This window comes from Cordyceps militaris (genome assembly GCF_000225605.1).
Source record: "Cordyceps militaris CM01 unplaced genomic scaffold CCM_S00001, whole genome shotgun sequence".
NCBI classification, from domain to species: domain Eukaryota; kingdom Fungi; phylum Ascomycota; class Sordariomycetes; order Hypocreales; family Cordycipitaceae; genus Cordyceps; species Cordyceps militaris.
The window spans coordinates 1,981,407-1,995,796 of NW_006271969.1; the positions used below are offsets into that span (position 1 = coordinate 1,981,407).

Genomic DNA, 14,390 nt, shown 5'->3' on the forward strand with positions numbered 1-14,390 from the left:
TTGGCGCAGTACAGCCCTTTACTGGTCCGCCAAATCCGACGCTGCCCCCCCCCAACGTCCAGAAGGGGGCTGCGTCGTTCCTCAGTCAGGCGGCGCAGTCGAATCCAACCCCCCCCTTACTTCTCTAACCATCTTGGGATCTTGTTTTCCCTCATCATCGGGTCATTTTCATCGGCCAACCTCAATTCTTTCGTTTGTTTATTTTACACGTTTTTGTGACGGATTCCTTCACAAACAAGGGCTTCCTGCAGTGAGGGACAAAAAAGAAATCACTTGTCCACCTCCTGCGTCCACCCTTTTGTCCACACTCGCTATTCCAGCCTTTCTTCTTCTTTCGTTATTATTATCCGTGCTTGCGTCGCCAATTCAATTTACAACCCCTACGTTTTGTCTTTCTCTGGTAGAAAACATTTCTCTCGCTTAACCGATTGTGCATCGCTTCACTTCAGTACCCCTTCGGATATCCTCGTCGACAAGCCTACGATTTCTCCCGTCCAGCGAATACAGCCCCCGACTCTCGAGCGCCTCGTTGCATTCGAACCTCTCTTGCCAGCCAACTCCGACAGCCCCTCCGTTCGCCTCCCGTCGACACCATGCGGTCCTTCTTCAAGGCGCCGCTGCTGCTGCTGGCAGCGGCCGCCGCCCTCCTATCGCCAGCCCAGGCCGAGAGGAGGCTGGAGTCGCTCGCTCTCAGCACCTGTCAGGACAACTCAGGCTTCTCCGCCTCCCTTTTCAAGGTCGTCTTCACCCCCAACAACAACACCGCCTTTGTCTCCATCGTCGCCACCTCGTCCATTCACAGCTACGTCACCTTTGACGTGACTGTCACCGCCTACGGTTATCAGATCATCCGCCAGACGGTCGATCCCTGCAAGACGACGCTCTCTGGTCTCTGTCCCATGGTGGCCGGCAAGATTCCGCTCGACTTGAACCTCAACCTCGGCGACAGTGCCGCTTCGCAGATTCCCGGCATCGCCTACACCATCCCAGATCTCGACGCCAAGGTCCGTGTTCTCGTTAACAACACAGATGGCTCCGGTGCCGTCGCCTGTGTCGAGGCCGACATCTCCAACGGAAAGACGGTCGACTTGGCAGGCGTCAAATGGGCCACGGCCATTATTGCTGGCCTGGCCCTCATCTCCTCGGCCATTGTCAACGGTCTCGGCCAGTACAACACGGCCGCCCACGTTGCCGCCAACTCCCTCTCGCTTTTTGGTTACTTTCAGTCTCAGGCCATTGTCGGTCTCACCAGCGTCAAGATGCCCCCCATCGTCATGGCTTGGACCCAGGATTTCCAGTGGTCCCTTGGCATCATTCGTGTCGGCTTCCTCCAGGATCTCACCACCTGGTATCAGCGCGCTACAGGCGGCAAGCCTTCCACCATCTTTGATAACATGCTCACCCGCTCCGTACAAGTCCAAAAGCGAGGTCTCGACATGGCTGAGGCTACCGTCAACACCGGCGTTGACTTGTTCAACCGAGCTGTCGCCATGGCCCCCAAGGTTGTCCACTCCCTTGCCAAGCGCGCCAATATTGAGACTAGCCAGGGCACTTACATTGTCTACGGCATCCAGCGTGTTGCTTTCCGCGCCAAGATTGAGACGACCAACCTCTTCATGACTGGTCTCATCTTCTTTGTTCTCTTTGGCCTCTGTACCGTACTCGGCGTTGCCGCTTTCAAGGGCATTTGCGAGCTACTTGCTAAGAACCAAGTCATGAAGAACGACCGCTTCCTGGATTTCCGCAACGGCTGGCTCACCGTGCTCAAGGGTGTCCTCTACCGTGTAGCCCTTCTTGGTTTCCCGGGCGTCACACTGCTCTGCCTTTGGGAATTCACCCAAATTGATTCGCCTGCTGAAGTCGTTTTGGCCGTCGTCTTCCTCTTTGGTCTCATCGTTACGCTCGGCTGGGGTGCTAGCAAGGTCATTCGCATTGCCCGCCGCTCCATCGCCATGCACAAGAACCCGGCCTACATTCTCTTCTCTGACCCTCAGGCTCTCAACCGCTGGGGTTTCCTCTACATGCAGTTCCGCGCCCCTGCCTACTACTTCATCGCCCCTGTCCTTGCCTACATCCTCGTCAAGTCGATGGTCATCGCCTTTGGCCAGGGAAATTCCGTTGCACAGGCCATCTGCCTCATCGTTGTTGAAGCCGGCGCTCTCATTGCAGCCTCTGTCATGAGACCTTGGATGGATAAGCCTACCAACTCGTTCAACATTGCCATTTGTGTCATCAACTTCCTAAACGCCATCTTCCTCCTCATCTTCTCCAATATCTTTAGCGCTCCTCCGTTGATGGTTGGTGTTGTCGGCGTCATTCTGTTTGTTCTCAACGCCTCCTTTTCACTCATCCTGCTCCTGATGGTTATTGTGTCCACCACTGTGAGCTTTATCCGCAAGAACCCCGACGCCCGCTACCAGTACATGGCCGACGACCGTGCTTCTTTTATGAAGTCTCAGACCCAGCTCAACGCCACCACCGAGCTTGATGCTCTTGGTGCCACGGCGCGAGGTGACAAGATGGGAGGCTACAAGGCCCCTCTTGACCTCGATGACGACCACGACTCTCTTGTCGACGCTGGCCGCAAGGATCCCTTCTCATCCAACAACCAGTCGCAAACCTCGTTTCACCAGGGCGGACAGGGCCCCAGATCACCCGTCAACCCTTCTATGCCTCTGTTCCCCGGTGCTCGGTCTGAGAGTCCATATCGCTCGCAGTCACCAGGGCCTGGCCAGTCCAACCCCTTTGGCAACCAATCTCTGGGACCTTCGCCGCAAAGGGGACCTATCCCTAACCGCGGGCCGTCTCCGCAGCATGGCCGCGCACCCTCACCACAGATGAGCCGCGGACCGTCACCTCAACTGCAAAGCCGTGGGCCTCCTCCACAGCAACGTCCTCCGCCTCCCAGCCAAGGCAACTATAGACAGCAAAACTCGTCCAGGTAATTACTCGTCGTATAACTCTATCGAATGAAGCTGCTAACAAACTACAGTCCCTGGCAGCGTGGAGCTGGATACGATCACTAAGCGACTCCCTTGACACGAGTTTCCTTGTCATGTGTTTAATTGCATGAGTCGCCTTGGGAGTCTTGTTATATAGGCCCCAAGCTTGGCCATATTTGATTCATCGTTTGACGAGCCACCAATTTGTCATTTTTTTGGTTCCGAAAACTGGCGTTGGGGGATTGGGGTTTCAGAGGCGCCTTGCGAGTGGCAATTTGCTACCCGTGCCTTGTATATACACGAAATTTTCCATATTGGGATGGTAGAAGCAATTGGGGGGTTTTGGGTTAGCTGTCCACGGACAAATACAATGTTGACTACTTGCTGTTGGTTACGTGAGTTAGTGAATGACGGCCAGGCATAATCTTACGGCCGCCGGATAGAAACCTGGCTAGCATGCAATCAAGAACGGAAATTGACGGCAGTACTTTTCTAATCGACTGGACGACAGTTACTCGACTGGACTACAGTTACTCGGAACAGACCAACATGGGCTTGTGAGAACCCTGGCTCGCACGATCGGCCTGTCTTGCTGCTCGCTCTGCCGCCACGTCTGTCCGTGGCAAGAGGTAGGCACCTCCGTAAGTGTGAGTGGTAATAACTAACTAGAGTATTATATCTAATTTCGAGTTCGCGCCGCTGAGTTCCCTCGCTTGAAGCGGAAACCTGAGGCAGTTAGATTTTAGTCCTTTAAACTGTTTGTGAACTTCTTCACGACGGGCCGCAACCGGAGCCAGACAAATTATAGAGGCGAGCAGGCAGACGTGCCACACTTTGTAGCGCCCAACCAACCAACCAACCCCCCTTGCTTGCCCCTATCAAAAACAATGCTCTTGTTACCAACCGAGCCAGGATACTGTTAGCCTTCGTGCAACAAAACAAAGGCTCTTCCAGCAATGATGGACGCGCATTTGCTAGAGTCGCTGTACGTGCGTTTCCGGCATCGTCGCCGCGACGTGAAATCGCCCGTCCGCTGGTCCTCGGAAGACGTACGCCTCCTTGGCTGCCGCTTTGGCGACATGGTCACGATCCAGTCACCCGCGGCCGCTGACGACGATGATCGAGCCAAAGGCAAGAAAGGAGGTGCATCGGTACTGTGGAACAAGGAGGCGGAGCTGGGAAGCAAAGTGCAGTATATACAAAAGGTGCTGACTGCGAAGCGGCGATATGTACTTTTCAAGTAAGGCCCTCTCTCGCCCCTTTGAACGTGCATGCACCCAGGAGAATGGCCCTCGTTGTCTTTGAACATGCACATGCACCTAGGAGAATGTCATTGCTAATGCGAGGAACAGAGACGACAATCCGTTTCTGAGGCTTGGGCAGCGCGAAATCAACACGATACCATTCTCCTTGTTTCTTTCGAGGAAGCAGCATCCGGCAACCGCAAACGCGCCCATGATTGGATACACCGACTACCGTGGTATCTGCAGGGAGCGCTTTGCACAGGCCAGAAGATACCAGCAGCGGCACAGGTTGCCCGTCGCAACTGTAATCCCGATAGCCAGAGACTGGTCGGCAGATCCCTACGTGCTGTGCCTACTGCTTTCCATGGCACAGAGCGCATACGAAACCGATCCGAGCAACGCAAAACGCGACGCGTACCGGGTAAGTTGTTGTTGTCTGTCTGCTCCCGAGACTTTTTTTGTCCCCCGGACCGCGCGTATTGATGCAGCAAAAAAAAAAAAAACAGCCGTGCCTCCTCCTTACGAGTAATTATGACGTCGGCATCATGTACATGTACCAAGCTACCATCCCGTCCGCCCTTCTCGACCTGCTCAGCGACATCTCCATCAAGCCGCAGCAGCCGATACAGCTGGTGATTCACCGCAGACGAATCAGCATTAAGCCGTACGAGGGCTTGGAGGCACGCATCTGGGCTGCGCTGTCGAGCTGGGGTGCCTCGCAAGACGGCGACGCGGCGGACGGGAAAGCGCCAACGGACGCTCAGAGCGACAAGGAGCCGAGCGCGGTGGAAGATGGCGTGCCATCAGCAGCAATTTTTGTATAGTATACACTAGCATAGTCGTCATTTTCTCACAATACTAGTTAAGTGAAAGGAGTAGCATACTGTAGACTGACGTATGGGAGGCCAGCGAGTACCGCAGCCATCACTGCGCAGGTTGCTCCTCGTTGAGCCCGCAACCGAGCCTTGGCTGTGAAGGCGGCTACACTAAGACTATAGTTGTCCGCGAGCTCGACAAGTTGCCAGGGCCAAATCGATCCGGCACCGTCGTAAACGACCCAATACGCCTCATCGCGGTCCCACAAGCATCGACCGGGCTGGCAATGACTCCCACGACACCAACAGCCGCATGGCAACTTCCAATGGCGCATACGTTCCTCCGCGTTTCCGCCAGCACCAGCGCAAAGACCTTGCTGTTCCGGATGCTTGCTGCCGACACCTGGTGGCGCCGGTCAATAACGTCGAACCCGGCAAAGAACCCGCGTGGGTGTCCGTTCTCGGTCCGCAGACACATGTGGCGCCCCTCCGCGCCGTCTTGGTCCACCAGCGTCAGAGGGAACGTGGGAGCCTCGAGCACAATGGACGCCGAGGTGACGTTTCCAAACGGCTGGGCGGCGTCCTCGAGCGTCACCTGGATAGCGGTAATGGTCGCTTCGGGGCGGACGGATCTGGATCTGAACCCGACATCCACGCTGCCGTCAACACTCGCCCAGGACCACGATGGGGCGCTCGTGTCACGTAGCGGTTTGCAACGGTGAGATTGCCAGCATAAAGACTCTACAAGGGTCTTTTTCCAAAACCCAGCCACGTACTCGTCGTCAAGCAGTTGCTGAAATGCACTTGCCACGTTGGACAGCGCCCGGAGTTTGTCAGACGGTGCTGTGGGCTGCCGCTTCCCGTACGCCCGGACGATCAGATTCCACCGATCCGTGACGGTATGTTCGCGGTGGTAGTCGGGTCCGGAAGTCAGACGTGGAACCGTTGTGTAGCATCGTCCTTCTTGAACGCGACCATCTTCGGACCGAAAATGGCCAAGGCATTCGAAAAACAGCTGGTCTCTCGCAAAGTGTACGACGCGTCGCGACAGCACACGCTCCTGAAAGGACCAGATGTTTCTAGAAATGGGCTCTTCTGCCATCTCGATATAGCTCTGAAGCACCTCTTTGCGCAGTGGTAGGATGGAGATGTAGGTCGGTCCCGTGAGGCCTGGGTCCGGTATCTGGACAGAAGCTCGCAAGGGTCGGGAGAACAAGAGTCCGTCTGCCATCTTGTCGGCGCCGGTGGCTGAAATTGTCAAATGTGCATTTTCGTACACGGAGCGAAACCCCGCGGAATCTCTTTCCCGCTCGGGTGCATCTTCAGGAGCACAAAGCTGATCAATCCAGGTGTATCGAATACCCAAGACGCGAGTAACCAGGATAGCATCCTGAAACATCCGAGGAAGACTGGTGGTGAGCATTTCGTCTGTCTCAGCCTGGTGGTTGGACGTCCAAGGGCCCTCGATGCTGTTGTCCTGTACGTAGCTGAGGGCTGTGTATCTTGCCGCGCTTTCCGCGTCCAACTGAACAAGCTTTACGACGCCCTCGGCTTCGGAGCGGCTCACATCGATTAAATGGCGCGGAACGGCGCCGGGGGCTTGGCAGCACTCGTGTTCTTGCTCGCATTCCGAATCCCACTTGAGCAGCTCTCTAAGAGCACCCGCTCGAGGGTCCTGCTGCACCAATGGAGCATGAAACCCATCAGCCAGGGATTTATCTTTATTCATCAGTAAGGATTTCTCCACTCTCTTCCACGGATGGGGCTGTGTCCTACCACCTGCCACGGCAAACCCGAATGCAGCAATCGGGATGATCTCTCTCTCGTCCCGACTTTGCACAGACTCGGACAGGACCCAGAAGCCCTGGCCGCCAAATGGACGCTGCACTAGCCACAAGTCAACGGCAGGTTGGTACGAGGGCCTGCACAGTGTCCGGATGTCTTCGTCCTGGCCCTCAATCTCGGACAGTATCCGATCCAGCTGGTCCTGGATCAGTGCGCAGAGGTCGCATCCCGCCGCCGCTGCGTCCCGCAGAGCCTCGGCGCTTGCATGGTGCCGGACGCTGGACGACCGAGGGTCGCGCGGGAACTCTCTCAGCCGGTAAAGCGGATGGACATGCTGCAGACCCGTCAGACCTTGGCTATGCTGTGGTTCGGGGAAGGGCGGAAGATGGCGAAACGGAATCGCGCTGCAGACGGGGCAAAGAGGCATCGTTGGGGGGATTCAACTGGCTTGTTGAATACTGTTATCGAATCGTGTACTCGGGGCGACCTTGATCGGGCACGAGGGCGAGCTCCGACGGTTTGTGTCAACGTGTACCCAGTCACGGGGAGTCGCAAGGCTGCGTTTCCCCTCAACACCGGGGCGAATCGGCAGCGTGCAACGGCTATATTCGGGTGATTGTATGGCCAAGGTGGTCGAGTATCCTATTGGTGCCTTTTTTTTTTTTTTAAATATGTATTTCCTGTGCAAAGTCGCGGCGCAGAACGAAATGCAAAAGCTGGCCCTTCAGCTTGCTGAACGACGGCTGTAACAGGTCTCGATCGCTCGAATAAATACAGCATTCGAAGCTATCCTAACTATATGAAATGTACGTCTTCTGGGATAGCTACATGAAAACAGAAAGTTATCCGTCATTTTGCACGTATTGGCGCCATGCCCTGCCACTCATCATCATGTGCGACTACTTTCGTATCCTCTGAACAGCTGATTTCGGGTGCGGGGTAATAAGATGCTCGTTCTCGAGAATACAGGACGTGAACTCAAAGGGAATTGGGTGTTTGGCCTCCCGCCCGCCCAACTGCACCATCGGGATCCTACTAGAGTCCAGGCCCCAGTGTCAACGTAATGGGCTGGGAAGAACTAATGACAACTACCATGGGCCTACCTATTACAACAGCTTGTGTGGTGTGCAGTACTGGGTCAACTGGCCCATCTATAGGAGAGTCTTATGCGCGGCTTTGTTGGTCCGCGTCAGTTCCAGTAAATCCTTCGGGGTCCAGACTCAAATGGATGCTCGTACGGCGCACTACGGAATGTAAATGACAATCACGAGGTACCTGTTTGGGCATTTCCACAGAAATCATCGAGTCCTGACAGGGTTGCCAGATGACTTGCGGGGAAGCTGTCAAGCCACTAGGAGAACTGCACGGCTGCCAACTGCGAAGAGCGTCAAAATGTGCTTTACTCGGTACTTGCAAAGGCTGAAGTGAGCTGCTCGTTGTACGCTTCATAGTAGCTTGTTGTTAATATTAATGTTGCCGCGCTAGCAGCAAGCAAAAAATTGTCTAGTCAACCTTGCTCTTTTCTTCCTGTTAAAGCCTAAAATATTTACACAAATTCGGGTACCCTTTCCAATGGTAAGCATGTGTACAATCATGCGAATTCAAACACTGTGATATATTTCGACTTGCCTCACACCAGCTTAACTTGGTAAGACCGAAGGAAAATGCCTCTTCAGCTCTATATCTAGCCGCTGCATGCCGATAGGTTTGACCATGTAGTTGTCCGCACCCGCCCTGCAGCTGTAAGCGATTGTTGAAAAGTAAACACTGGGAAAGATATATGATCCAGGGTCCCTCTGTCGACTGACTGTAGTGGCCAGGCCTTGTTCCACGGGGTGGGCTGGATTGTGAAACCCTCTACGTCTATGTAAAATGGGAATGCCGATTCGGTGTCGCAGATGACTCAGTTTGACGTTCTTTGTGATTCGTTTGATAGATCCTGGATATTCTGCTTGTGTTGTTGTTGCAGACTTGAAGAGATGCGGTGGGTCTGCAACTTCTCTCGAACTGATCAAAGCAAGTTTCTTCCACGATGCAAACCCGGTGTCCCTCGCCTATCCCTCTAAACACAAAACTAACACTTCTCCTAGGGAGAAGCACCTTCGCGCTGCTTTCCTCCTATTAATATACCCACTTCGCGTCAACTGCACATCGGGTCTCCTGCATGCGGATGGCGTGGCGATGCCGCGACGGCGAGGGTCTTGTCCAGGGATGCAGCATATAATCTGTTGCATGCTATATTCTCCGCGTCATGTCGTTTACAAATAACTCGGGCAGGTATTGTTGCCTATGTTGGCATGTGTTACGACGATGAATTCCGTGCCAGTGGAAACCCGAGCCTGCGATCTGCGCCGAGCAAGGTTGTGGACGTACAATATTTCCCAAAATGGAAAAGACAGGAAACCATTTGCAAGGGATTGCCGTGAGCATCGTACGCTTACTGGCGTTGGTCAGCCGTTCTTCTTTGGCTTGATGGCATCGTCAGCAGCATCTATGTGCGGCTGAGGAGCTAGTGAGACCGTGAACGCGCAAACCCAACCCCGTTCTAGGCAGCAAGACTGTACTGGTGATACTGTGATACTTTGGGTAAGGCTGGGACTTTAAACTATATAATAAGGTCAACTCCCGCCAAAAGTCTAATTAGACTCATCATTACCAACCAGCTTCCTCACTCACTCATAGCTCACAAACTTTACAGTTCTCAACTCACTCACCCTCATCACTCACTCTCATCACTCACACCCAGACACACTCACCATGCCTCGCTTCATCTTCCTCGTCAAGGCCACCCCCATGACCGAAGGCCTCCCCGGCCACACACCCCCCGCCGACATTTACGAGCGCATGGCCCAGTACAACGCCGATCTCACGGCCGCCGGCGCCTTTGTCGACGCGGGTGGCTTCAAACCCACAGCCGCCGGCTACCAAGTGACCTTTGACGGCGACAACGGGGCGTCGACGCAGCAGGGCCCGTTTGACGTGGAGAACGAAGCCCACGTCTCGGGCTTCTGGATCGTGCAGGCGGGGAGCGCGGACGAGGCGCTCGGCTGGGCCAAGAAGATTCCGTTTGGACGGGGTGGGGTGACGGTGCGTGAGCTACGCGACAACTAGGCTATCGAACGACGGGCAGTGATTTACTCTGCGTCGTGTTATTAAGGTCGACACTTATCAACACGCCTTCTCGGGCGATGCGATGTCGCTTAGCTATAATGCAGCTGTGATCGCGTAATGGATGTTGGAATAGCGGAGGGAATAGTTTATATGAATATACTGTGATTTACTCTGCGTCGTATTTCGAAAGTCTATATTCGTCAGCACCCCATCTCGAGCGAAGCGAGGACAAAAAGCTTACTCTATCAAGTTGCCGTCCGGATCCCGGATATACAAGCTCCTCATCCGTCCCCTGGAGCCCGTCCTGAACACAATCTCCCCCTCTTCCTCCAGCGTCACGCTCCCCGCCTCCTTCAGCCTCCTCTGCACATCTTCCAGCCTCACCGCGTCGTCCAGCTCGAAGCAGAGGTCCGCCGTGCCCGGCAGCGCCGTCCGGGCCTTGGGCTCAAACTCGGCGCCGCGCTGGTGGAGGTTGATCTTTTGCGCGCCGAAATGCAGCGCGCGCCGCGCGGGGGTGCCCTCGGCGTCCTTGGGGGACACGAACGCGGAGGCGCGCATGCCGAGGTGCGCGGTGTAAAAGGCGATGGTGGCGGACACGTCGGCGCAGGTGAGGACGAGATGGTCCAGGGTCTTGACGGTGGCGGCCATGGCGGGGGTAACTTCTTGGTGGTTGGAAATTGGATGAGGATTGGGGGGAGATGGGAAGTGGTAGCTAGAGACGTTGGCCCGAGGCAAAGCGACGAGGGGTCGCAAAGGTACTAGCTAGCACAATCAAACTCTGCTTATCCAAAAATGTGTAGTAAATATCCACACTCTATGACAAGAGACATTATTATAAAAACGACAACGACGAAACTCGAGACTAAGAGAAAGGTTCTCCTCGCAGAGCTGTCATGTCTTGGTTGTGCTATGTAGAGCCTAGACGTTTCTCCTCCCCGCCCTGTACATCCCCTCACCTTCCCTGCAAGATCCTCCGCCCCGTGGCCAAAAACCAAGACACCGGGCAGCTTCTAACCGTCGGAGCCGACGTCTCGGACCTCAACCCGCCGTCACCGTCATCACCGCACTGCGCGACGCCTTCCCTCCCCGCCCGTGTCGTGTGGCGCCACCGGTGGGCATCCGTCCCGATGCTGAGCCCCGCGCTGGCAGGCGGAGCGCGGAGTCCGACGGCGCCGTCCGTCACAGTGACCCAGCGCGCCTCCGAGCGGCGCCGCGTTCACCACCCGCGTGCTTCGTGCATGCGCCGGCCACTGCGTCGCGCCGGAGGACCTGACATACGTAGGTTGCGCCGCGCCCGCTGCACTGCGGGGGCCGCTGCGTTGCTCTAACGCAGGGGTTATAACGCCGGGCATGCGTGCAGAATATCTCACGTCGGAGCTGCTGCGGGACGAGGATACGGTGCTGGGGCGCGGCCGCACGCCTGGGCGCATCTCGGTCGCGCCGTGGGCCGTGGCCGCCTGCGGAGGACCCCGGCGCGCACGCGACGACTGGCGCAAATGGGGGCTTTGGCGCCGCGGGGGCGCGACGCACCTTGTTCTACAGCACGGCGCGGGAGAATGCGGCGTCGTAGGTCCGCGCACGCTGGGGCTGTGGCCGTTTGGATACACGTGGAAACTTGCTTGTTCAGTAGGGCGACGGCCGATGTAAGACACAATGAGAAATGCACACAAGAGGCTATTTGCATGATATACTGGTGTAGAAAGCAGACGATTACATCCAACTGTTGTTTTGATTCTTATCCAAGCCGGAATTTTATCTCTACTCCTCATCGTCGTCGTCGCCATCGGCAGCGACGGCTTCTGTTTCGTCGTCGCCAGCGGCAGGCGCATCAATGTCCTTGATGACGGCCTTGTGGGCATTGCCATTGGTGGCCTTGGTGTCGTCGGCGTCTTCCTCTTCCTCCTCTTCATCCTCCTCTGCCTCGGCCTCGGGCTCTTCCTCTTCCTCTGCATCAGCAACAGGGGCCGTCTTGCGCTTCTTTACAGGCGGCGCATCGTCTGGGAGGTGTTAGTGTGCAGTTGTTCAAGGTGCGCCGGCGTCGCAATTGCGGCTAGAACTGGCGCGCAAAATGTGGGAATGGACTTACCATCCTGGCCGTTGGCATCGTCATCTTCGGCGTCCTCGCCCTCGGCTTCGGCATCTTCTTCCTCCTCTTCGTCGCCGTAGTCTTCGCCGTCCTCGGAGGAAATATATCTAGTACGCGTCAGCTCAGAGTCTCATATTAATCGGCGATGAAAGCCGGTTCTGGCGATGAATTGCGCGCCAATTGGCCGGCCTGGGTGGCGGGCGCAAACAGCTCAAGGCAGGCTGACAGAAGCGCAAGCGCAGCCATTGCGACCAGACATTGCCGAAATCAGCAAAAGAAAAAACATACTCGGGTTCCTCTTCGCCGTCAGACTCGTCAGGCAGAGACACGAGCTCGTCCTCCTCGTCCTCTTGCTTTCTCTTGCGGGTAGACATGGTGGGTTTGCTTGGTGCGTATAAGCGGGTGAGAGAATAAAGCGAGGGCGCTGTGTTGACAGAAATCAGACCAACCACGACGCGGCAGACAGCAATGAAGCTATCGAAAGCAGCAGCAGTTGAAGAGGGAAGGAGAAGTGATGATGGGTGGGAGAAGAAGACAGAGTAGGGAAAAGGAACGAGAAGAGAGGGACGGCGGATGAGAGGGAGGGTGGGCGAGCGAGCGAGCGAGCGACCAGGCACCACAGCGAGTGTCGGGGCGGCCAGCTCTGGGCTTTGGCGGCTTTGGCCTACAAAGAGAAGAGCCGACAGCGAGGTACAAAAGCTGGGGGCGTGCGGAGGAGGCAGGTCAAAAGTGGGCGATCTAACAGCAAAGTGTGGCGCATTGGCTGGTATTCTGTTAGTGAAACTAGTGCCTCACATCGCTGTTTGCCTTGGGGGTGTTTTTATACCCTCTGTTTGAGGGGTTTAGGGTGTGCGCAAAGGCGCTCGCAGCTCACAAGGCAACCCCCTCAGCACGCTGATCCAGCCTCGAACTTGATACTTGCCATCCAGCAAGGATGGTCTGGTTGGCTACGCTCTCACTCAGTCTTACCAAAGCAAAACAAGAATAACTGCATACTACGGTACTCCTTTCCCCTTTTCCTTTTTTCTTTCCAACACGTAGTTATGGTCTCTCTGGTCTTCTCTCGCTCCTCGCAGCTGCCGGCTGCCAGCTGCCAACACTCAGAGCTGGCTGGCAACAAACACACAACCTGTGCCGCGCCACTGCATCAGCCACACCCACGTTCCTCTTTCATCATCCTCCTCCCCCTCTTCTATCCGGCTCCTTGCATCCGCTGCAATCTCATCGCAGTTTCTCACGCACAACACCACCCACCCACCGAGCTCGCCATCTGTGCAGCTTCCACTCTAGGCCGATCTACCCATCATGTCCACTTACCCGGCTCTTTGGCTAGATAAGCGGGTACAAGCTCCCTTCCCTTGGTGGATAATGCTCGTCACTGTTTCGTCACTTTTAGTTGAACACGGCCTTCTCGTAACTCACTTGCTAAAGTTAAATTTGTCGCGAGACAGCCGCCTGTGTTACTAGCCACTCTGGTACCCTACCGTACGGCCCGCCAACCACCCACAGCACCCACGCAACAAACAATGCAGCTAGTCATCCTAATACTGTTTACAGGCAAGCTAACTTTCAACCCGAGACAGCTTCCGAGTGTGTTGGCTTTCGACTGTTGCCAGCGACTGAAACTACAACCTAACAAGAGCATCCAAACTACTTCCCAGGTTCCTAGTACTATTTCCAGGCTTTTTATCCTAATAAGCACTCAGAAACGTATTCTCTGGCCCCCACGGGCTTCGCTGGCTGGACGTAATTTTGGAAAACAGCGCTCTAGGGTAACCGCCTGTAATGAACACTGCCATGTACACATGTGCTTGGGAGACTGTGCTTTGTCAAGAGTAAAGTCCCAGCCTAGTGACCCGTAAATGGCAAGCAAATCGTGTCTGGCGCTGCACAACCAGCAGATGTCCTCTAATAATGAGCAAGTCTTCATCTCTTCCCGTGGTCCTGTTTCAACTATGTAAAACTAAAAATAGCAGTTCCCCCCTCCCACAACCAAAAGTTGCAGTTAAACTTGGGGTCCATGTACCCTCAGAACAGCGGTTTTCTAGACTTGTTCAATTCCACTCTTTGGCTTCTACAGACAAGCTATCACTCATCTTCCCAATTCAAAGCTTGTCGGTCGCTTCGTAGGGTTGCAACCTGACATTCACCATCACGTGATCCATCCGCAGTGGTGATGCCTTCCCCAGATGCGCGCGCATGGACCCTTAAAGGTTAAATAGTAGTACTATTGGCTATTAGCAACAGAGCTTTTTGCTAAGGGGACGTGATAGGGAACTTAGGAGGTACCATAGTTAGTTGGCGTTTCCCTAGGAGACCTAAGTACCTATTACGTACCATTATATTTGGTATTTTGAAGGTTGTTATGGCTGCGGAAGAACCTCTGTATCTCTTGAGCGAATTGGTG

At 55.1% G+C, this 14,390-nt stretch overlaps 6 protein-coding genes across 6 annotated transcripts; 3 read left to right on the forward strand and 3 right to left on the reverse strand.

The window, feature by feature from the left end:
• Nucleotides 1-593: 593 nt before the first annotated feature.
• On the forward strand, nt 594-2,945 carry CCM_00596 (uncharacterized protein; the record flags this gene model as incomplete). The annotated part of the gene is made up of 1 exon (XM_006665756.1): nt 594-2,945. The coding sequence occupies one exon, from the start codon at nt 594-596 to the stop codon at nt 2,943-2,945; it is 2,352 nt and encodes a 783-aa protein (XP_006665819.1).
• Nucleotides 2,946-5,167: 2,222 nt separating this feature from the next.
• Nucleotides 5,168-7,213, reverse strand: CCM_00597 (Heterokaryon incompatibility; the record flags this gene model as incomplete). Its single annotated transcript, XM_006665757.1, has 1 exon — nt 5,168-7,213. The coding sequence occupies one exon, from the start codon at nt 7,211-7,213 to the stop codon at nt 5,168-5,170; it is 2,046 nt and encodes a 681-aa protein (XP_006665820.1).
• Nucleotides 7,214-9,543: 2,330 nt separating this feature from the next.
• On the forward strand, nt 9,544-9,897 carry CCM_00598 (YCII-related protein; the record flags this gene model as incomplete). Its single annotated transcript, XM_006665758.1, has 1 exon — nt 9,544-9,897. The coding sequence occupies one exon, from the start codon at nt 9,544-9,546 to the stop codon at nt 9,895-9,897; it is 354 nt and encodes a 117-aa protein (XP_006665821.1).
• Nucleotides 9,898-10,134: 237 nt separating this feature from the next.
• Nucleotides 10,135-10,545, reverse strand: CCM_00599 (Glyoxalase/bleomycin resistance protein/dioxygenase; the record flags this gene model as incomplete). Its single annotated transcript, XM_006665759.1, has 1 exon — nt 10,135-10,545. The coding sequence occupies one exon, from the start codon at nt 10,543-10,545 to the stop codon at nt 10,135-10,137; it is 411 nt and encodes a 136-aa protein (XP_006665822.1).
• A 245-nt stretch (nt 10,546-10,790) lies between these two features.
• On the forward strand, nt 10,791-11,544 carry CCM_00600 (uncharacterized protein; the record flags this gene model as incomplete). The annotated part of the gene is made up of 2 exons (XM_006665760.1): nt 10,791-11,175; nt 11,231-11,544. The coding sequence occupies 2 exons, from the start codon at nt 10,791-10,793 to the stop codon at nt 11,542-11,544; spliced, it is 699 nt and encodes a 232-aa protein (XP_006665823.1).
• A 111-nt stretch (nt 11,545-11,655) lies between these two features.
• Nucleotides 11,656-12,357, reverse strand: CCM_00601 (uncharacterized protein; the record flags this gene model as incomplete). Its single annotated transcript, XM_006665761.1, has 3 exons — nt 11,656-11,894; nt 11,984-12,090; nt 12,272-12,357. 3 exons carry the CDS (start codon nt 12,355-12,357, stop codon nt 11,656-11,658), a joined length of 432 nt encoding a protein of 143 aa, XP_006665824.1.
• Between the last annotated feature and the right edge of the window lie 2,033 nt (nt 12,358-14,390).